Source organism: Acanthaster planci, linkage group LG02, assembly GCF_054643075.1.
Source record: "Acanthaster planci isolate LZ-2023a linkage group LG02, COTS_SCS, whole genome shotgun sequence".
Taxonomy (NCBI): Eukaryota; Metazoa; Echinodermata; class Asteroidea; order Valvatida; family Acanthasteridae; genus Acanthaster; species Acanthaster planci.
In genome coordinates this window covers 23,577,671-23,600,755 of record NC_141778.1, presented here as the reverse complement: position 1 = coordinate 23,600,755, position 23,085 = coordinate 23,577,671, and the positions used below count along the sequence as shown (strand labels likewise).

General features: G+C 40.9%; 3 protein-coding genes across 4 annotated transcripts; 1 reads left to right on the top strand and 2 right to left on the bottom strand.

Annotated features, from left to right (window-relative positions):
* Positions 1-1,810: 1,810 nt before the first annotated feature.
* On the top strand, positions 1,811-10,120 carry exosc9 (exosome component 9). 2 transcript variants are annotated; one of them, XM_022243936.2, is made up of 12 exons: positions 1,811-2,021; positions 2,373-2,467; positions 3,318-3,437; positions 4,188-4,290; positions 4,925-5,062; positions 5,345-5,427; positions 5,654-5,786; positions 6,316-6,404; positions 6,761-6,910; positions 7,470-7,678; positions 8,302-8,386; positions 8,704-10,120. In XM_022243936.2, the coding sequence occupies exons 1-12, from the start codon at positions 1,956-1,958 to the stop codon at positions 8,828-8,830; spliced, it is 1,398 nt and encodes a 465-aa protein (XP_022099628.2). In that variant the 5' UTR covers positions 1,811-1,955; the 3' UTR covers positions 8,831-10,120. The 2 variants fall into 2 exon arrangements, with proteins under 2 accessions (XP_022099628.2, XP_086987885.1); XM_087131759.1 differs by lacking the exon at positions 1,811-2,021 and having other exon boundaries at positions 3,331-3,437.
* A 477-nt stretch (positions 10,121-10,597) lies between these two features.
* LOC110984111 (high mobility group protein B1-like) lies at positions 10,598-22,726 on the bottom strand. Its single transcript, XM_022243937.2, has 5 exons — positions 22,586-22,726; positions 16,447-16,611; positions 15,612-15,766; positions 14,636-14,810; positions 10,598-14,003 (listed from the first exon to the last, which is right to left on the bottom strand). The coding sequence occupies exons 2-5, from the start codon at positions 16,594-16,596 to the stop codon at positions 13,884-13,886; spliced, it is 600 nt and encodes a 199-aa protein (XP_022099629.2). The 5' UTR covers positions 16,597-16,611; positions 22,586-22,726; the 3' UTR covers positions 10,598-13,883.
* On the bottom strand, positions 17,311-22,726 carry LOC147800043 (high mobility group protein B2-like). Its single transcript, XM_022243938.2, has 5 exons — positions 22,586-22,726; positions 19,958-20,130; positions 19,526-19,680; positions 19,214-19,388; positions 17,311-18,867 (listed from the first exon to the last, which is right to left on the bottom strand). Exons 2-5 carry the CDS (start codon positions 20,093-20,095, stop codon positions 18,757-18,759), a joined length of 579 nt encoding a protein of 192 aa, XP_022099630.2. The 5' UTR covers positions 20,096-20,130; positions 22,586-22,726; the 3' UTR covers positions 17,311-18,756.
* Positions 22,727-23,085: the final 359 nt, after the last annotated feature.

Sequence of the window (23,085 nt, the reverse complement as noted above, 5' to 3'; positions counted from 1 at the left end):
TTCTTTGCGGAACCGTCAATCATGTCTAAAAATAAAAGATTACAGGGTGAGTAATGTCTATTCTGAGTTTTGATTGGCTTAAATCTTTTCGCGGGTTTCCTGCGTGTCTATTCATCAAGCCGCGCCGCACTGACGGTTTCTTTTGTTCCCATTTTTCCATTCATGATATCAGTTCTTTACTTTCTTGAGATTTGTCATTACTTCGATGAAAACAATACCGTTTCTGGGAGCTACCACAATATATTAATTACATCGACAACAATACTTGATGTGTTGAAACTCGGTTTAAGCTAAGCAAATTCCTGTCGGGTTTCCTTTCTGTTTCAAACCTTTTTAGTTTCCCAGGACTCCAAATGCCTCGCGGTTACCAGAGCGTGACCCTGTATTGTTCGCAGTTCCGATCGGGTACAATAGCAAAAATGTTGGTAGCAAGTGCCAATTCATGCTGTCTTAAACATGGAGGTTTTCCTACCTCCATGCTTAAACTGCATGAAACGCACCATACTAAAGGTGTAGTTCAACTCAAGATGAGGATCGTCCCAAATTTATGAAATCTAGTTCTTGGCAACTTAGTTAAATCTTGGGTCCGAGGATATGCAAATTGAAACTTCTCTTCAAAAACCATGTCGCATTGTTTCATTTGTAAATATAAATGAATCCTCCACCCACACCCCACCCCACCCCACCCCGAGTGTTTGATTTGCACGCAAAAAATAGATTAATCAGTAATAATGTAAAAACAAAACAAAACCAAAAAACAGAAACAAAAACAAACCCCAAACCACACTAATGCGAACTTTTTCACTCCCCCGCTGTAAGACACATTCTACTTTTTTTTATTCTACTTTTATTTTTTATGCACAGATTTACGCCAATGGTTAACGACAGATGTGGTTGAAGCCTTACTTCCTCTAAGTAGCTGAGGCTTTTTGGATGAGCCATGTACATGGACTTATTACTTTCTTTTCCTATATTTTCCCCAATTTCAGATTAAAGAGACGGAAGACAGCGACGGGGGAAGCGAGTTATTAATAGGGATGATTGAGGCATAGGCAAGCCATATTTGTGATATAATATTTTGCAAATTTTTTCATTGGAATTTTAAAAATGTGCATGACAGTCCACTCGCTGCAGGTGTTAATGGTCTGGTTGCGATTACATGGTATGGTGATATAGCTTTGTGGTTTAACTATAAACCTTAAAACGAACAAAACGTGCAAAAACCTGTGTCCAATTTTAGAAAGTTGATGGTGCAACCTGTTTAAAAAAATGCAGAGAAGATAAACAGCACTAAAATTACATAAACTGCTTTTATTTACATTGCCAGTAAAAAATCACAAGGGAAAATCCCAACATGGCTAACATGTGAATACGGCTGTTTTATGTTGAGATTTATTTAGGATACAGTGATTGAACCTTGAACGGACACCACGAACTAGCCGTGAAGTACGGTGTACATGTACGTCCATAGACTAAACCACGTGTATCCAACCTCGTACCCATTGGCCCATGGGTACGATCTTGCTGCGCTAAATTGGTTCCCATGCCTTGCGCGATCTAACCTGGTTTGGGGACATAGTGTGTTTATCCGCGACGAACATGCAAGAGAATACGTGGGCGTGAGCGTACGACTTCTGAAATACGCGCGCGCGCGATTGACTTCACGTTTATCGTCCTGAATTGCCAGTACAGTCAGTGCCATTTTCGTATTCTACACGACCAGGGCTTGTGAAGGAACGCGCACAAAGCCTATGGAGTCGAGGTTGAACGTGGAACGTGTACCGTGTATACGTACATGTACGTATGTACATGTACATGTACGTGTACGTACGTACGTACGGTATGTAGCGTGCGCGTGCGGGAGGGGGGACGGTATTTACGAAATAGGATTACTGAATTGTTCGCCGATGATCTATCGACCTACCGAATAGGCTAGTAGACCCGAGTACATTAAAATGAAGGAGACACCTTTGTCAAACGTCGAGAGGGACTTCTTAACAGCAGCAATCAAGTCAGGAAAGGTACTTTCTCCCAAATTCCCACCAAAATCGTGTCATTGCAAGTTTGGCTGGCCTGGGACCCAGGTTCGGTGCTTGCTAGGCTAGCCATGCTGGGCCCATGTCATGAATTGTGGAACCTATTTCGTGAGAAATTTAATTGATCAGTGTTTCATCATGGCCACTGAGCATGCTGGGCATGCGCCCTTGTCTTGTTCAGAAAACATTGTGTATATGTGTATACATAACCATGATAACTATTACCCCAGAACGGGAGTCCAACGTCCGCTCCTCTCCTTTTACTAATTTTTAGAGGACGTTGGACCCCAGTATTCTAGGGGTAGATAACTATTATGTGTTCCTTGTCAATTCCAGAGAATTGATGGACGGGAGACATATGACTACAGAAATATTAAGATAACATTTGGCACAGAACGAGGATGCTGTGAGGTTCAACTTGGCCAGACAAGGTAGGCTAAGAAAAACAATTGTAGAAAAAAAACATAAATATTGCATATAACTTATAAGCCTTATCGCAAATACTGCACGGGTAATTTTGCACAATAGTGCAATAGGGCTTAGTATAGCGTACCGAAGTGAATACGTCATGCGCACAATTAGTGTGTAAAAGACATTAGCGCAAAAACAAGTGCGTAAACCATCACGCGCGCGTACCCCATTCGTTAGCACTGCACTCTCTGGTTCACAGTGACCTCACACTTCTGCACTCTATTGTGTACTTGTTGAAAATTTGGATGAAAGATCCTTGCTTGTAAAAGCTTACATTGTTGAACATACATGTAAATCAGAGTTTCATATGGACATCACTGATTTTCCCTTGCAGAAGTTTATTACTATACTTTTAGCCATGTTCTCAAAAGTCAATTTTAGCAGTGACAACGTTGAAGCATTTACTTAGAAAACACTCAGAATTTTCCAGACCAGTTTCATACTAGCATGAGTAGGGTTTGTGCACAGGGTGTCAAGTGATGTTCGTATATGGAATTCTTTCCCCCAAAAATCATAAAGATATAATTTTGCTGCAAGGAAAATTATTTACTTATTAAACTAATCTAGAAGTTATTGTAACTTCAATAGAAAATATATGCACTCTCATTTCTCAAATCCTGACAGTGCTTGAACAGAGAGTGTTTACAAGAATTTTTGGAAATCATTTACTGACCACTTCATTTTTTAGTTCTAAATCAGTGATTTACATGGTCTATCCAGGACCAGTTATACAATACTAGGATGCTGGCTGTGTTCTTAGGTGATTGTCACCTTTGGTATTGCCATAACCTGGTTGTTGATGCTTTGTAGGGTTCTTGCACAGGTCTCCTGTGAGACAGTAGAGCCCAGGAGTACTCGGCCAACAGAGGGGGAGCTTTACGTGAACTTGGAGCTGTCCCCGATGGCATCGCCTGGCTTCGAGCCAGGAAGGTAAGGAACCCTTTTCGTTCTGGATTTTTGTAAGGAGACTTCCGGAATCCTCCAATATCTTTCACTCTACAGGGAACTGATAACACGTCTTTGTACTTTTAAGGAGTTAAGTATCGGTAAGGGAGGTTGTGCTTTACCTTCCCCAATCATTCAAAATCTTCTGAATTCTCCTGGTGAATTTTTGAAGGATCTGGAAGGATTAGGTTCAGTGAAAATTTACATGTTTTTTCCTCTCGGTAGAGCTCACCTACTGTTGCTTCTCTTGGGGGTTAAAGGTCCTTGAGGGAACTTTGTGCCATTTTTTACCTGCTTGGTGAAAGAGTTGATAGAATCGAAGGGAATAGGATTTGTGATACCTCTATTTTGAGAGGGATTACCTTATATTTCTCCCTTACATATACATATCCAAATATTGGTGTTGTAGTTTAATATACCACAAGTCCATGGATTAATATGTAAATAATAAGTTAATGTGCAAGTTGCTTTTGTCACAGTTCATTACAATGACTTTGGCTTGATTTTGGAGTGGTTTGCTTGCCAATGACTTGTGATTGACATGTAAGAACTCCTGAGACATTGTGACGGACTTGACTGTACCACTTCCAGATCTGTTGCTAGCTTTAATTTGTGTGAAGTTTGAATGGTGGATGCAGCCTGATGCTCCATTCGCATTGCGTGCAAATCTAGCAGAGCTTCTGGTGTCAGTTTGTTCCGGGATGCCCCAGACACTTTTGGTTTTGCTTCTGGTAGATTGTCGGAGTATGGCGTGGAACTGAACAGGCTATTGGAGAGATGTCTGAAAGACTCCAGGGCTGTGGATATGGAATCACTGTGTGTTGTAGCTGGAGAAAAGGCAAGTATGCCCAAGATAACATTGAATATTGATTAGGTTGTGCAACGATCATGTGGAGTCCACTGCCTACATGTACATTCTGTGTGCCTCTTTCTTTTTATCCTTTAGTCCTCTGACAAACCCATACCAAGGTCATAGTGATTGTGTGATTGCCTCATATTGTCAAGGTTAAGTCATCAAAAGCCATTTCAGTGTCATTTCAGAAATGTCTCAAGAGTTAATGTGCACAACTTTGCAACCGAAACTTGCTTTTAGATTAATTTTGTGGCTCAGTTAGTAAAGCCAGTGTTTCAACAGGTGCATCTTTATTAAAATATGAAACCCTGGCTTGTTCCTACCATTGCCCACCCACCTTCCCTGGGTTGAGTTTTGAAGCAGTTCTGTTGACAGTAGTCTCATAAGAGTTTAGGACAGAGTCCAGCCATCTGAACTTCAGAGTGACCGCAGCCATTATGTTTGGGTCACATATAAAGCATGTCTACAGCAGTGGGCAACTCGGCAGTCGGACATTCCAACTGAAAATAGGTTCAGGTGTGTCGGAACCAATCGCAAATTTATCTGAGATTGGAGCTTGTGGTTGATTTTCCTCTGTATAGCACACTCATCATTTTTCTTCCCATTCATCTCTTTGTAGGTGTGGCAGATTCGTGTTGATGTCCATGTTTTGAACCACGATGGCAGCATCTTGGACTGTGGGAGTATCGCAGCGATTGCTGCACTGTCCCACTTCAGGAGGCCCGACGTCACTGTCATCGGGGAAAGTGTCACAATTGTAAGACATGCAAGCAAACAGTTTCTTTTTTTTTTTTTAAGGGCGTAATTTGTCTTTTACCCTTTAGGCCCATCCATGAAGTAAGCTGGCACAAAATGTTGACCCCTCCTCCCTCTGGACTCATGTGGCATATACAGTGGCTCCAATCCCTCTCCCCGTACTCACATGCATTCCCTAGGGTGTGTGCAATGTCATAGTAAAATTGGCTAATAGGGTTAACCTAATGCACTCTGCCAGTGTAGAAGCTGTGTGGATATTCTCCTTTGTGTTTCTTTGCTCCAGCACACCACTGAGGATAGAGACCCTGTTCCGCTGAGTGTCCACCACATGCCCGTGTGTATTTCATTTGCCTTCTTTGAACAAGGGTAAGAGAGTCCATCCCCATGTCTAAAAACAAAAGACAGTCCACTAAAATATTTTGTCAATTCACCTGCTGTCACTCCGCAAAGACAGCCATGCTGCTTTCATGGGGGAAATAGTCAAATGCATTGTTAGCAATTCCAAGCCTGTCGCACCCCAGCGAAATCGGCCCCTGACTTGTAGTTTGTTTTGTGACAACACAACTCCAATAAGATCCCCTTTCCGTTCCAGCAAGTACTTACTGGTTGATCCCACCTTCAAGGAGGAGTCGGTGATGGAAGGCAACATGGTGGTGGCCATGAATGCTCACAGGGAACTGTGCACTGTCCAGATGACAGGAGGGATGCTCCTATTGAAGGACCAGGTAACTTCTGCCTCTGGTGTTCAATAGAGAGAACAAGTGTGTCCCCACCTTACAAAATGAGGTCTGAGTTGCGAGAGCCACTCTTGGTTTATTCCCTTCTATTATATCAGTACTTTCACAATGCATACAAGAAACCCAACTGTTGTTTATGGATATTCAAGAGACTTCTTCTTGGCTGATTTCTTTTTCCACTTCCTGCATTTAAAGGGCTTTATCTCAGAAAGCATTCCTGTTAATGTGTATGAAATGATTATGCAGAAGTCAGTACATCTCCAGATTACAAAATGCCACAGGGTTCAAACCTACACCAAGTTGAAGCTTATAGTGTAACCAATTTAAATGTGTGTGTAATTCATTTTGAAAAAAATGTCCCATAATACCCATTATTGTGGAGTCAGTCACAAATAAAGGAAGATTTAGAAATAGCAAAGTTGGATGGTATGTCAGCAAAAAGTAAGTTGGTATGCTTTTGCTTACAGAGAAATGAACGGAAGTGTTGCCGTGCATCATGTCTGATTCTTTTTTCCAGATCATGAGGTGTTCACAGATTGCTGTTGTTAAGGTGGCTGAGTTAACAGAGCTCATCAAGAAAGCACTGAGTAATGATGCTAAAGCAAGGTGAGAATGCCGCTTGTCGCAGCTATTGTGCAACTTTCATCAAATAAATGCCAACAGTAGGGCAGATAAAGTAGCACATGCTCACTGTCTGGTAGGCAAGACCTGCTTGCTTATTGCTTCATGTACATGTACATGCATGGTGCAAGAGGATACCTATCCAAGTGTAAATGAATCTACAGATTCATAGCATTGTATCTGAGTGTGGATATTTGGGAACAAGAATGATTTGTATTCCCTCTGTCCCTGATGGTGAAATTAAGTGTGGGTTCCATAAGAAATGTGATTCAAGGTTATTCCATTGTATACAAATGTCAAGATCTTCATTGTTTTGTTTTTTTTTAATTTGTTGTTTTTAGGTCAGAAGGCAAGAAATGTGGCCATGCTGAATCTCTTTCAAGGCAGAGAATAACAACATCTGTAGCACAGCCGCAGCCAGTTGACACGACCGAGTCAGTGGAGACTGCTCAAGATGTCCTCGACAGAGCCCAGGAGCCTGTCCACGACTCGTATCCTTGCATGCTTGCAGGACACGATTTCAGTTCCTTCAACCTAACAGAGCTGAGGTTGTGGTCTGCCCCTGTCCGTATTCCCTGATTTGATGGTAACACACCATGTTGTTGCACTAACCCTTTTGGAGTTGTTACCTATCTTGGACAATCTACAAGAACAGTACATCTGAAGTTCATGAAAGTGGTAGCAACATGACCAAAAGATATTTGTAAGCCGAGTGCTTAATGCTTGAGGGGACATGCATAAAGGTAGCAATTTTATTTGATCTTAACTACAGAAACCTGTGCAGGATTGAATGGGGCCTTCACCTATGTACTTTTAATGGATGTCTTTAACTGCATGTCAGGTTTAAGAAAGATAGATTATGAAACAGCTAAGATTGGGAGATGGGGTATAGCTGCCACACCCACCTGTGAGACGGTAAAAAAACCCCGGACTTTAAGATGTCATTAAGAGATGGGAAGGGGAATGGGCTTCGGAGCTGCGTACCTGATGATGGATAATTCTTCATCACATGCTTTTAGCATACAAATTTCCTAAGCATCCATTCTCCAGAGGCTTGACACCAGCAGTGTTTGATACTGGCTTCGGAGGTATTGGAGAAGGGGCCGCCAACATGTGGCTCATCCCGGAGGCTGAGAATGAGGTTGATGAGGACGAGATGCAGGATGCTGAGGAAGAGGGTGAGGAGGTTGATACAATGGATAACGGCATAACAGAGGATGCTGTAAGGAGAAAAGAAGCCAGCAAATCACAGCCAAGAGGTGAGTTTAGCGTTATATGTTGATACTAAAGCTGTACATCCCAGGTATTCACTCTGTGGAGTCTTTAGTTTAGCAGTGTGTTTGTCTTTATTACGTGCTGTGATTTGTGGACTTGGCTCACAGAGGCTACACCAGTAGCTGAATGCTCCGAAAACACATAATTATAAAACTTCAACTGGTCAGGCTGGGTATTCAGGTTTCAGGTTACATCTATCTTCCTCTCTGTGAAATCACTGCAGCATTTATGCAGACATCGCCAATGTTGGCAGGCTTATGAGCACAAGTGTGTGCGATGTTTACAAAAGAGGGACACACTCCTGAGGTAGATGATTTGCCAAAATGAGTAAAACCAACCTCCCTCACAACACACACTGCCGTGGTCAGAGTAGGCATTTGTTATTCTGGCACGATTTAGAGAAAGTTAAACTTGGGTCATCGTAGACATTAAAAAAGAGATTCATCTTTTATTTACCAAGATTGATCCAAATGTCCCACTTTTGCCTACCAGTTGTGATAATTGCATGACCCTGGCAACATGTACCTGATGAATCTAAGTTGATCAAATCATGGCACACATATCCCTGAATCCATTCAAGCTGAAAATGTTCTCTCCATTGTTTCAGTTGCGGAGAGATATCACAGTGATAGCAGTGAGGAGGCTGAGACAGTCACATTAAATGTGGCAGACATGGTTGGGTTCAATAAGAGGTGAGCTGATCTCAGCGAAGAGCACTGAAAGTGTGTTGTTTTTTTTGCCATAAATGTAGTGGCATAAGACCACTTGTGAAAATGAATTAATTAAGCTGCGCACTGCATTCACATATAGAAGGCTGCAGTGGATGTACACTTGAATCAAGTCTTCCCCAGTCAGCCATCCCTTCGGCCTGTACGCACTATGCTATAAAAAATTTAATTGAAAGGGGTCTTTATTTCATCTGGGCATTTTTGCTATTCTCAGAAATAACCGAAAGTAATTTGGCAGAATTTGAGAGGAAATATATCCAATTGTGTGGGTGATGTTTCAGAATACCTGTGGAACCTTCAGCTGATCTGGATCTCTCAGTTGCCCTCAAGACATCCCAGACAATTGCTGCCACGACAGCCCCTCCTGCCAAGAAGAAAACCAAACGGAAAGGAAAGAAAAACAAGTAAACATCGAACGAGTTTTAAATTTTGTGTCATAATTTTTTCCTCTCTAGCCTCCCATGTCTTTTACCTTCCTAGTCTGGTGGATTGTGTGTTTTGTCCCGTAATTGGTGTGGCCTCACAAGAACAGCGTAAAGGGTGAAAATGGTGCTGTTTATTGGCCCTGATTTTTAAGACAACTTTGGAGTGTTGCCCTTGAGCAGACAGGACAAAATTGTTCCACTCGTTTGGAATGGTAAATTTCTCCAATCAATAACTGTCAATCGGTGGTTCAGATTCATCAGATTCCGTGGATTGTCTCTTAGAATTTCAGTCACAATTACATGTACCTTTCTGGATCTTCATGGAAGCTTGAGAATCTACTCATCCCCCTCCATCAAAGGTTCTTCCTTCTGTTTTCTTAATACATATTGGCCTTGTGTCAGCCCTAGCATTTGTGCAAGAATATGGGTTAATGACTAATAAAGTGACTACCATCAAAGAAACCGTTACTGCAGTGGGGTTATGCTTGTACACAGTCTTCAATTTAGTCTTTAGTTTGTTTTTTCTTCACCGTTTGGGTTATAAGTGAGCAACTCCACAAAGCATGGAATTCGGGTCTTATGAGAGTTTCTTTGTATTTCTTATCAGAAAGATGGCAGTGATTTGGCAACTCACAGTATACTGCATGCCGTAAGCACCGGCAGCGGAAGGGGGGGTGCAGTAGCCCCCTCACTTTTTCGACTGGGGGTCCTGGCCCCCCACGTTTTGCATGTACACGCACTGTAATGGGGTGGGGCTTAATGGATCAGCCTATTAATGGCTGGTGCCTAATAGTCCAACAACTGCCCCCCTCCCCACTTTGAAAATCGTTCCGCCGCTGGTGGGGCCCGTAAGGTAGTTGGCTTGGAGGGGCCACTTTGCAACTTCGCTATCAACATGTTGGCCATGTTGCCTAGTTTAACCAGGAAAAAGTTCTTACAGTATTTCAATATTGCAGTCGGTGAGAAGTCATGATCTACATTTTTCTCCAACTTGTTTACCACCTGAGGTTCATCATATGGGAAACTGCTAACTCTGCTTGTCAGTGTTAACTGACTCATGATCTGTCTGAATGCTTGCACACAGATGGGGACTGTTTCTCCTGACATGTCACAGTTGTACCTTTCCTTTATTGTCGCCTACATTGGAATGGTTCCCAATGGAAGGTACATTGTTAATTTGTCCATTTGTGCCCTTTCTAAGAACCTAAAATTCATGAGTTGACTCTATATTTTTTAACACAGGTGAAGAATAAAAGGTGGATGTATGATACAATTTTTGGCGGCCTGATCTTATTTGTTCTTATTAGCAAATTGAAGTCATGATCCAAGTTATGTGGTGAAGGAAGAATTCGTTTGAGGCACATGGTCTGCAGTGATCGTGCAACAGAAAATGCTTGCTTGTTGGAAAAGTTTCATTCCATTACAGTGAACAGAATCTAGCTTCCCTGACATTAATCTCAAGAATGAGTAAATGTATCGCTGTCATTCAGTTCTTACGTTAGTGCTGATTCATTCCCAACAAACGTCCCCTAACTGGAAAAGTGACACCAAGTAACGTCAGTATCAAAGATAGTTTTGGTCTTGCGTGTTGGATTTGCACATTAGATTGAATACGTCTCGCATGGATTGCATAAGTGAAAAAGTGACCAGTTATCATGGTGACCAATTGCATTGGTCATTAATAAGCTTATACCTTTTTAATGATGAATAAAACCTCTGGGAAAGAACGGAAACCAGGGATGTACGTGGGTGAACATTAAAAGCTGATGCTTTAATGACTTAACTCAAAATACACCTACAGACTGGCAAAAGAATTATTACGCTGATTACAATGGGTATTCATTACAAATTACAGCCAAAAACGTTCTCTAAATAACTGCTGCTTTGTTAAATAGTTGTAGCTGGCTTGAATTCAATCTACAAAAATCTATACAACGGACACTCTTCTCAAACTTTTACAGTTATACTTCATCAAACAGGTATTTTTTTTCCCGTTTGGATACGTTTCCCATTAATGTGCACCTCATTTAAAGGGGCAATGCAAGTCAAGTTATGAAATTTTTTAATGAAGTCTTTGAAATGACCCTGTCGTCCATTTGCCATTATTTTAGACCTTTGTTACTGCCATATTTGAGACTTACATGGCATTTTAAAATTTTTATGCAAATATTCCATATTCATAAGCAACAAAGGCTAAAGTATTGTAACAGCTCCAGCTCAAGAAGTTAACACGACTGTTTGCCAGTGGGTTTCAGCTACCTTTCTGTGTGCTTCTCTATGGAGTTTAGAAAAGGATGGTGACTCAGAGTAAATCTATCCAGGAACTTTGATCCCAAAATCGCTCGACACTAAGTGCCTTTTAACATCACAGTAATTAAGCCCATTGTCTAAAGAGGGGAGTTCTCTTACCAAAATTAATCAAACAAATGGGGTTTCCCTTAGTCATTTTACACAGTTAAAAAACTTCTTTGTTCTGCAAGGTACATTTTCTGTGGGATTTGATGTGCACATTCTTGAAAAAATTTGAGAAAAGCATCATAACATACAGATATGATTATGAATCAAAGGCTGTGGTTATATACAAACTGAGGTGAAAGGGTAAAATTGTAGCCTTAAATTCAAATGTTACTATTTGTCAGTTGGAGCATATAATTAGAGTTCTACATTGGCACACCTGCGTTGCGTTGTGAGTTGGTGCAAGCAACATCGAAATAACTTGCTTTCAATCTCTCACCAAGATCTCATCTTTCACACCATAAACCAAAAAAATCATTGAAGAATGGGTAAAAACAATCAAGCTCAGTATTTCAAATTTTAAAAGCACTGATTAATTTTATCCCGTTGATACATTCAAGTGAAAAGGTGCATACTACTTTTGTTAATAAACACAGGATGAAAATCAGTACATTCAATCAGGCAAAAGCTATGCTATCAGGGAGAAAAAATGACTTAGCTATTTTAAGTAAATAATTTGAGCAGAAAAACTGGAAATCACTCACAAACGTTTATGCTAAAAACTTACTGTGGATATTAAGCAGCAGCATCTATACAGGAAACAAAACAAGGTTCAGACATAACAGACACTTCAGACAGTAATAGGGCCTATTATACACACAGATGCAAATAATCACTTTAACAACAACTCCAGTGAAACCTTTAACATGTCCCAGTTTTCCATCTCCTCTTAAAGTTCACAGTTTGCCCTTAACATAGAAAAGCAGAGAAAGATTAACTTTTTATATTTGAACAGGAGAATTCAACAGATTGGGAAAAACTTGACTGAGTTGTCTCCTGTTTTTAAAGTTTACATTCATAAATTTGTGGAGGTACTATGCCACAGTGTTCTGAACTTCATGAACCAAAGAAATTTTGCATGTTTCTATAGAAAATGATGCTTTTTTTTAACGGGTGGGTACTGCTTTACGATGAAGTATTAAGGATGTCCATTTTGCACTTAGTCAGTGTTTGAACTTCAAACCATGTGCCCCAAGCTCTGGCACAGGATTTAAGGCAATGTCTGCATTGCTTGGCAATGGCTGGATGTGATGGAGCTTGTGAGACAGCCAAGTTAAATGATCACAGCCTCAGACCATGTGCACATGGCTGTCCTTTGTTCTCCCCATGGTCCAGTTGAAAGAGAGGCTGCACTGGCTCTCTAACATCTCGACAGGGTTCTTTTATAACAGCTTAACCTACACTGTACGTGCAAGCCTTCCCTCCGCCAGTGCTGCCTCACTTTGGAACCAAAACGTGTTAATTCGAGGCAAAAGGTTATATGACAAAACAGACCAACAGGTCATGAACAGTGTGGTAAATTCATATTCCACTAAATGCAATGTACAAGCAAGTTAAAAAAAATCTCACAAACAGGTTAACAGACTTCTGTCCAAGCTGATGAATATTTCAATCTTGTTTCTTTTAATCTCCTAAAAATATAATCAGACGCCTTCATGTGACCTTCCTTATCAGGACAATTGGTCCTCTCAGTCCACCAGTAACTCGATGTGCTTGAAAAAGGTTCATCAACAATGTTCATTTTGCCGAGGGCAATGTAAGAGATCATGTTCTATGCTTTCCAAGATTGTGAAATACAAATGAGGGACATGTTCTGTTCACTGAAATAAACGCAAGCCTGTACAGAATGACCACGTTGTGTTACAAGTGCACTTCTTGGAAGCAATGCAACGTTTCACAGTACATTTTTTTTTTACAACGTCAGGAGATCGAGCCATCTAAACATCCACATGTTTGCCCATTAAAAATGTTAATAACACAGTATTTTCCTCAGTGTGTTACTCATTATGTTCAAATAAAACGGCGATAACTAAAATAACCTGCAAACAGCTTCTACTTTTAATGTAACATTGAATTTTTAGGCAGTCATGTGCCACAAAGAGACAACACTTTGCATGATATTTTCATTCACAGGACCTAGACCAAAATATATCATTGTCATTAGAGCCATGGATTTCCACAAAACAGCTAAAAATCATTCTCCACTTTACTGGTCAAAACTCATGAAATGAATTAAGTCATTCGTCAGATTCATATTTCAAAGCCTTTAGAGCGAGAACAGCAGAATCAACTGCATGTACGAGGTAGAAAACAAACCCATGAAACAGAGGACCTGTGAATGACTTGAATTAGTCTTCAATTTTTCGACGTGTGTATCAACACATGCTAACATTTTTTTTCACCTTAAATAGTCCATACAACACCACATCTAAACTTCCAGCCAATACTGATGCAATCACTTATCCACTTTGGGTTTATTGAACAAAAGGGAACAAAAAAGCAAGGAAAAAGAAAACCCCAAACAAAAAAACCCACCAAAATTTGTCCTATTGAGTGATGACTTAACGTACAGATGAAAAACTTCACTCATTCTGTGCTGTCAATTCCAATAACCCCGTCTAAGTTTTCAATGCTTGAAATGTTGCGGGTGATGGTGGGGGAAGGGAGGAATAGAGGCCTTAATAAGCTGTTCACTCTGGTCGGATGAGAGTCGGGAGATTCGGTGGGTTGGTGTGGTGAGTCTACTCCTCATCGCTGGAGCTAGAGCTGCTGGAGCTGGAGCTGGAGGAAGAGGAGGAAGAAGAGCTGGAGGAGGACTTCTTCTTGTGTGCTCCGCCCCTGGACTTGTACTCCGCCATTGCCTGAAAGAAACAGGAGATGCCAAGGCACTCAGCATTGGTGTCACAAGGGGTTTCTGTTGGGTGGGTAGATGTGAAAAAGGGATGCGTACAATCTAGCATTCACACTAACTACTCGATTTTTCCATTTGCCATCCATCCTCCCTAAATTTAAGAGGTGCATAATATGCTTTTGCTTGTCAGAATCTTTAACAAAAGGGGTGAGAGTACTAGTGATGAGTATATTGTGTGGATTTGCCAGGTTCACTCTCAGTTCCCACTCTCCGGAAAACGGTTATAGAGGAAGAGGGGGGCAAGCGTTATCGTTCAGAAAATGAAGAACGCCATGGAAGGGAATTCAGGTTGAAACAGTTTACAATGAGAGTGGAATGAGAGTTTTCTCTGGTTTTCTTGAACATGTCTGCTGTCGAACTAGTAGTACATGAGAACAGAAAAATGTAAAATGTACACGATAGGCATGAGAAAAGACACAGTAGACTGAAAATGGGACAACAGGCTCCATGGTTGGGTAAAGGTCCATAACTGGAAAATCTTTGGGATCCCTTAAACGAAAAGTCTAATCAAGAACACCAGGAGTACAATAGGAAGTTGGTCTATGTGTGTGGCCCCTTTTGTATCAAAGGTGGGGACCCCACCTTGGCATATCTTTCCTTGTCCTGTATGGCGGCCTTGTCGTACTTGGCTCGCTGGGCTGCAGGGACGTTCCTCCACTGCTCTGCCAACACCTGAGCAATCTTGCCGATGCCCCAATCTGGGTGAACAGCCTTCACTTTGGGTCGCTCGTCATTACTGAACAGGAAGAATGCTGACCTGGTGATTGAAAAAAGTTTCATATTGACTGGCTGAAAAAGGAATTGAAAAAAGCAAAACTCGTACATATCAAACATTCACATGACACTGGTCTAGTAAGAGGTCCCTGACTGTGTAACTATCATTTCTTCTGTGTATAAGTGTGCTCTGAGAAATTATTAGTCAATATGGCATACTTCAACAGTATGTATGCCAAATTCACCGTATCTGCTCAGGTAATCACCACACGGCACGGACCTCTGAGATTGTTAACTTAGGCACTGAGTTCCCAAGTATTGTCAAAACAACGCAACTGTCAAAATAACGTCCGAAATTGCCATCTTGGGCTTCGGAATCACTTATTGGCACTTGGCATCAAAACAAATGGGACTGCTCCAAACACTGGCTTCAGACTCAATCCTTCTGTGAATGGATGCCATCAAGTGAGTCTTTAGGCCTGATTTTTCAGTTCCTCTGTTTCATTCTACATCAGGAAGAGCCAACTAAGCTCTCCATTTGGATGCATCACTCAGTCCAACATCCTGATGAAAATGGGCAATATGTGGGTGTCAGATCTCCAGGGTTCCCACTGATTTACTGTGCAAGGTTCTTTTCAGGGCCTTTCACTTAAGGAGGCAATGGTGACTTGCACTCATTTCATTAGCTCGGGTCGCATTCATGTTTCCACAGCACAACATGTAGCATTGTATGAGCACTACAAAGGACTACACAGCTCTCTGACATGGGAAACCGAATCCACGAAACTGAAGCGGAGGTCGACACAAGAGACAAAAACACAACGCATTTCCGGAGGGCACTTACAGGTTGCGTTTGGGTGCGCTGGGGTCCTTCCTCTTTCTGCGTCCCCTCTTCTTGCTCCCCTTGGGGGGCACATAGCGGGCCATCTCCCGCTCATACCGCATCTTGTCATGGTCAGCACATTCGTGGAACTTCTTCTTCTCTCCATCCGACATATTCTGTTCAAAGTACAAATTACTTTTAACCATGGGCTACAATAAGGAGGACACGACAAAGAAACTTATGAGCCAGATGGGAACATTAAAGGGGATAGCCACCTCTTTTTAGGGATGTCCAATACGAGATAGAATTGAACTGACAATTCAGTTCAATCCAATTCAAAAGATCTGTATGCTAAAGGTTTGAAAATCTGTTCTTGCTGAATGGCTGCATGGTTGCTATTTTGTCAAATTCTGTGCACATGGTTTTCAGACGGTTGAACTGCTTTTTGTTTCCGTGTAGTAAATGGCACTCTAGTGTGTTATTAGCGAAGAGTGGTAGTTTTACTCAACATTTAACTTTGTTATTTAATGACCTGATTTTCGTATTTGTGCTTTTACTGTACCGAATGCAATGTTAATTAATGCAATCTTTAATCTTGACAGCGTTAATTTGCTTGATTTCATTCTAAACTTTTCAACTATGGAACTTTTAGTGCCAAAACTTTCCCGATCCTCGGTCATCAAACAGAAAACATTTTTTGTTGGCCAACCCCAAAACCTCATTCACAATACATGTATAAGGCTGTGTCTGTCTAAGGTCTTTGCTGCTGACTAACACATGTACATGTACCCATTTGCACGCGACAACAACCACAGCTGTAGCTCTGGAAGCCCATTCTGCACACCGGCTGACTCACCTTCCACCTCTCCGAGCATTTCTTGGAGAACTGGGTGAAGTTGACTGACTGGCCTGGGTTGCGCTCCTTGTGCTCCTCTCGACAGAACTGGACGAAGAATGCATAGGAGGACATCCGCCCCTTGGGCTTGTTGGGGTCTTTCCTTCCCATGCTGAACTAGCAGATCTACATGAAGATGCAAGACAGACGAGTTCAGTTAATGAAGCAAGAGAGACGTCCTCCACAGTACCCATCAAAACCTTTTTTTCCCCCCAACGCCAGATGTCACTCTAAATAGGTCTACAGAATCCTTTCTTCTGCACTCTACAAATGTACCAGATTTACTAATTTGTTGATTTACTGGGTACACATACATGTATTTATCAATTTCATGTCGTCATTCAGGGATGGGGGAATTAGTTAACCCCTTCACGTCCAGCAGCAGGCCCTATTGAACCAGCAGCTGCATGGTGAATAGACTGTATGTGTGGTATGCACTAATGCTCATACAAAGGTGCTGTAGTAGCAGTCATCCGTAGCGAAGGGGTTAAACAGTTAAGTCACCAAGTGTATGTGTCACTGTTCAGAAACCTTGCAATACTTCTAATTTCACATGTAAAAAGCCAACAGACCATTTTACAGGTTTCTTTATGCATGTGAAGATCAAAATGATTAAATGTTGGCACACTGGATCTGCCACCATCTCCCCGCTACCCCTCCCCAAACACGTGGCCCTGTAAGCCAGTCTAAAAATTCAACCATGTTTGCAAAAAGACCAAGTCAGCTGGGTGCCCAGACAAGTACACGTTTGGAACATGTACAGGTGACTGGCATATATCCACAACTGAAATCAGAAACCAAAATGATGTAAAACTAGCCAATCCATTCACTTCCATAAAAACCAATGCTTTTATTTCCAATGTTAATTAGTGAACTTTGAAACAAGAAACGTCGAGTTCATTACAGCAACTTTATCGTGACAACTGTTTTGGTAATGAGCCAGTCTTCCTTAAGAAAATGTACACGTATATTGTACTGAACATACTTAGTTACATACTGAGATCTCCTGCTTTTATGTTGGTGCATTACAATCAAACTTATAAAGAAGAAGTATCAAGGAATTCCTTTTAAAATGAAGCAACAACCAACAATTCAGCCACCATACACTTGCATTTCGGGTTTTCATTTGGCTGGGAAAAATTTAACTCATCACCTTTCACTGTTGAGGAGCAAGCATTGGTTACATTAAAAATTTGTTCAATAACCACACAAAAGTTTTTAACTGCTCGATATTAACAGCCATGATAAATTTACAACTAAAAGAATTGAAATCTTCCAGACTGACAAGATGCATTCCCCCCGTTTTTCCAAACTACACATGGCCATTCAGTTCTTTTGTACACATGAATCACTAACTAGCAATAATATCTCTGATAAATGCCATTTTAAAATCTGGTGAATGAACTTCAACTACACTAAGACACACTTTAGGAACCAACTCAATGGAATCTATGCTTCCATGTGTATACATGTACCAGAAACATTTTGAGGTATGATTGGTGCGTATATGTATTCAAAAGAACATGCTTTGTGTGTTTGACTCGGGACTTCTTTCAGTGAAGGGCTTGGATCTCTCAGAAATCACAGGAGGTACTAAATTTTTTATTCTCACAATCATATTTAAGGGTCGGTCCCACTCCCCAGAGTAAAGTCAAACTTTTCAAGTACTTTGCAACATTTTCACAGTTTAAGGATGAGGCACAACTGAATGGAAGAAGAAACTATCAACTACAGACAACTAGGTATGATACAAAAAAAAATAGTTTCTTAAAGATTTCATATAAACAACACTTAAAACAAATCAAACGAATGTAGAGCAGCTAAAAATGGTAAACAGTATCAATGGGACAAACACTGGAGGTTTTGGGCGTACACTTTTAGATATAACATTGTTACAAGTAGGTTATTTCTCAAACATTTTCAGGGACTCTGATAAAACACAATTAGCGACACAATGACGGATCCAACAGTCAAGATTAAAATTTCAATTTTTTAAAGGAACATATATAGAAGGTGCTTTAACTTAATTTTGTAAATAATCCCAAACTCTCCTTGGAAAGCTACGAAGCCATTTTGAAACTGGGACAAAGAATGCAAGGATCTTTCAGGTTCAATACGATAAAACTGCTAATATTTAAAAGGGGCATGGACAATCCTGCCGGTTTTTTTTTATCCAGTTGAAAAAAATGGGCAGAACTTTCTGCAGGATGCAAGCAGTTTTTGTGAAGATCCCCTTGTTCCAACTGACATGGGCTTTCTGTTGTGGTAAGTCTACTCCTCATCACTGGAGCTAGAGCTGCTTGAGCTGGAGCTGGAGGAGGAGGAAGACGAACTGGAGGAGGACTTCTTCATCTTGCCCTTGGCCTTGTAGTCGGCAATCGCCTGGCATGAAAGGCAAACAAAATAGAGGGGTCATATTTTGGCAGCCTTCAGGAGGACACAGTGTGACCTTCTTCACTCACAAGGCCTGCTGCCGGATCCCAAATTTGCCAATCTTGACAATGCTACTTTACAGCATCAGCTGGCGAGTTGAAGGTTTGCTGCCAAATCTTAAAATCGAGTTTCGTATCACTTAAACAAGTTACGTTTTAGGGAAATTTGCAATTAACCTTTATTAATCCCTACGGTGACCACTGAAAATTCATGAGCTGGAAATAATCCATAAAGCACAATTTTTCTGTTGGTACAGACTACGGAGGGAAAGTTTTTGCATTCCAGAAACACCCACCTTGACATATCTTTCCTTGTCCATCCTGGCCGCATTGTCATATTTGGCCTTCGTGGCTGCATTGACATTCTTCCACTGTGCAGACAGGACCTTGGCGATCTCCCCAATACCTAGACTGGGATTCATCGCTTTGATCTTGGGTCGCTCATCATTACTGTACAGGAAAAATGCTGACCTGTTGGGCAAAACACAAACATGCAAAATTCTGAGCTATGCAGCGTTTCCACTGGTACGTGCCATTTCTTGCATGCCCCAAGCAGGGATACAGCCGGTGACATATTGCAGTATTTAAAAAGCCTGAAAATGACTTACAGGTTGCGTTTGGGTGCACAGGGATCCTTCTTCTTTCTGCGTCCCTTCTTCTTCATGCCCTTAGGGGGTACATAGTGCGCCATCTCACGCTCGTACCTTTGCTTATCATGATCTGCACATTCATGAAACCTCTTCTTGTCTCCCTCCGACATATTCTGTTTGCAATTTTAAACAGATTGTTGACAGATTTTAACGAAAGAAGGTAGGCGTAACACCAGAAACTTCATGCATGGCATGGTCAATGATTTCAGACAAAAACTATTTTGCAAAAGATGTTGAACTTGTCCAATATTCACAAAGCGAATAATTCTGTATTTCATGTCCATGAAAAGACTTGTGAACAATGAATTGGAACACGACTTGGCTTAAAATGAAAGCAAACTTCGGCAATTGCCTATTTAATGTAGTTATTAAACGAAATGTAATAAGTACCTTCCATCTATCGGAGCAGCTCTTGGAGAAATCTGCAAAGTTCACAGATTCATCTTTGACCTCTTCACGGCAGTACTTGACAAAGAAAGCATAGGAGGACATGCGTCCCTTGGGCTTGTTTGGATCTTTCCTTCCCATCTTGGGATCTTAAGACAGCTGAACAAATCCAAGAACTGTAGAATAAAAAAAGTGATTGCAACGGCCATTAACAAATTATAACAATTAAATCGAATCTAATTATATTCATTTTCAGGAGCTGATGAACCAGAATCCCCCCATGTCGTGCAAGTGCAAAAACATTAAAAATCCACTTCCAAAACAAATCTGTATCTAAATTTCTATTAAGAAACTGACAGTACATATAAAATTCAGAGAAATACATTATTTATGTGTATTCTGTGTAAAACAGATAAATTTATTATTGAACAAAAAATTCAAACTGCCTTAATACAATAAAAATAAGAATAATAATAATAGTGAAGTGCATAAAAGACTCACAGAGTGAAGAGCAAACAAGTTTAGGATTCATAAGTGAATTAGTACATTGAACTCAATACACTCAATTTGTTAGACAATAGATATTCCCCCCACGCCCAATACAAAATTTTAAAATGAAAGTTATTTATGTTTACATTGTAAAATAAAGTGGTTACAGTTGCAGCCAGAGTTGCCGTCCTACTTTGGTTGCAGGTCCATCGAGCAGAATTGAGGAGTCCATTCCGCAGGGTGTCAAACCGTGGGCTCTCTCAGAGTCCCGGGTAATAAATAACGCAAATCATTAAGCGCACATACGAAACTAAACCATGCTGTCCTGTGCTGCGCACGCATCGCAGCACGCACGTGGCTTCATTGTAGTTACACAAGAAACTGGTAGAAAAAAATGTTTGCAGCTCTTTAAAACTCAACTGAAACTGTTATCAGTTATCAAAATAAGAACACCAAGGATGCATTGAAGGGCTTTCATTATTTTTCATCCGATTTGGAGCCAATTATTTTTTTTTCAGTCCCAAGGAATGCAACCATTCATTTTCCCAGAGGCAGCAACCTGGCAAACTGCAGCCACTTTTTCTCAATTTCATTGTTTTTACCTTTTCCCCCAAAATAGAAATTAAAACATGTAACTAAATTACACTTTAATAAATAATAGCAATGGAAGAAAACAACATTTAAACAACCGTTCAGAGAATAACTAAGAAAGGCAAACTAAATATTGGAATGTTTTAGTTTTGCTATTGAGAAAACATTTGTCAAAATGTGTGCAGGTTAGTGCTATTTATGTGTCCGGAGAAGCAAAATTAAAATAAAATGTAACTTTATTGTGCAAAGCCAACGTCACCTTGGAAATTTTAAAACCCCAAATGGCAAAGTCAATAATCACCCTACTCAGGTTGTTGATCAAAATCTTTTGAAAATTTGACAATGGAAAAGCCAACACAGGTCGAATGACCAATCCACACACTTTATGCAAATGAGGCACGTGCACCAATGCCACTGACGCCATGCCAGAAAAGGAACCTAAAATCCCCCCAAAACCAAACAAAATTTTCCTAATACATTCCTGAAAACAGCCCTTCAATGCCAATGGTGGATGTATATTGATAATATACGCTGCAGTCTGCACTATACGAACACGTGTGGCCGACCATAGCCAAGCGACATGCAAAGCATGCTGTCCCCTCGGTACAGACTTTGCATTTTTGACGTCGAAAAAACATGGAGGAAATCTCTCACCGACCCCACCCGCCACAAAACTGAATCTGAACGTGTTCCAAAAACACCGCGATTTCACACTTTCGGAAAGAGTTTTAGTCCTAAATGCATATTCAAAGTGTCCGCGCTGGGTTCAGGATCAATTTAGTGCATATCCTATTGGGTTGGTACATGAAAGCGTTGAGTATGGGGGAAGATATACAGCGATGTAGGCATGGAGTTGTAGTGGGGCAATGCTACAAAATGGCAGTTTAATCGAGGTCAAACAAAGCCCGAAAAACGACACCCAAAAACACCTCCTGCCCTTTCATGAATGAAAGTCCCCTTCAAATATCACTTTCGGCCCTAATATTTCTATAAATCGAAAAATCATGTCGTAATCTTAAAGATTGAAATGTTTTCAGAATCGTCCCATAGGTTTGTGCACCGAAAGTGGAGTGTACATTGAGCAGTACGAGAGTTTTTCGTGGTGAAAAATACGGTCGATTTGTGCACCGGCATGGCGTCGGGGTAACCAGAATAAAAGGGGTCACGGGAAAGAAACGACTGTAACTGTGATCCCACTCGGTGAAAACAGTTTAGATTTTTCCTAATCATGCCTGAAGTATCACTCTTTCGGCAAACGTTTCTTTTGCGCCAAGGTGACTGGTTCCTGTCAGCAAATTTTGGCAGTTTTACAAAGTTCCGAGGCCCCTATTTCTTTCAATCGTTGTGACAATGGCAATCTCGCGGCATGTTCGTCAACACAACAAATATCAACTCGGTGTACCAGTTTACGACCTAATAAGCATCGGTTTCAAAATTGTTTTTACACAAGAAAGCAGGTGCAATTAGTAGAACATACATCTCACTAGTGCAGAAAATTATTTTCTCCACGTTTCAGTGGATTTCCTGACCATAAAATGAAGTTTTACTCACCTTATCTACGCTGGTCGAATGAATTATCTATACAGCGATGTGTAGGGCACGCTATCGCAGTTCAGTACGTGTTAATACAGTGTTCGGTGTATACGTGTACACGCAGTCAATGCACAACGTAGGCAGCCTGTACAATTTCCCCATACCCACGCTACTTATGCAAAGGGCTGCACAAGCCCAAGGTAGGAAATGCTACACTCTGATTGGTCACTTCGAAGTTGGAGCGAAGATTCATCCAATGAAAACTCGAATTGGGAATCATATGGCCAGCAAAGCTCCCGCATACCTCATTGGTCATGTGATACATTGAGCGCCAAATTAATGCATGTATGTTGAAGAACAGAAGATTTATCACGATGGCATTTGTTGGTTTGAAGTGGCATTTTTTCTGTCAGTTTCAAGAGCAATTTAAGCTTTGCTAACTTAATCCCAAAACAACTATTTTGATGAATGCTTTAAATTAATAACGAAACAAATTGTCCGGATTATTATTCAATAAA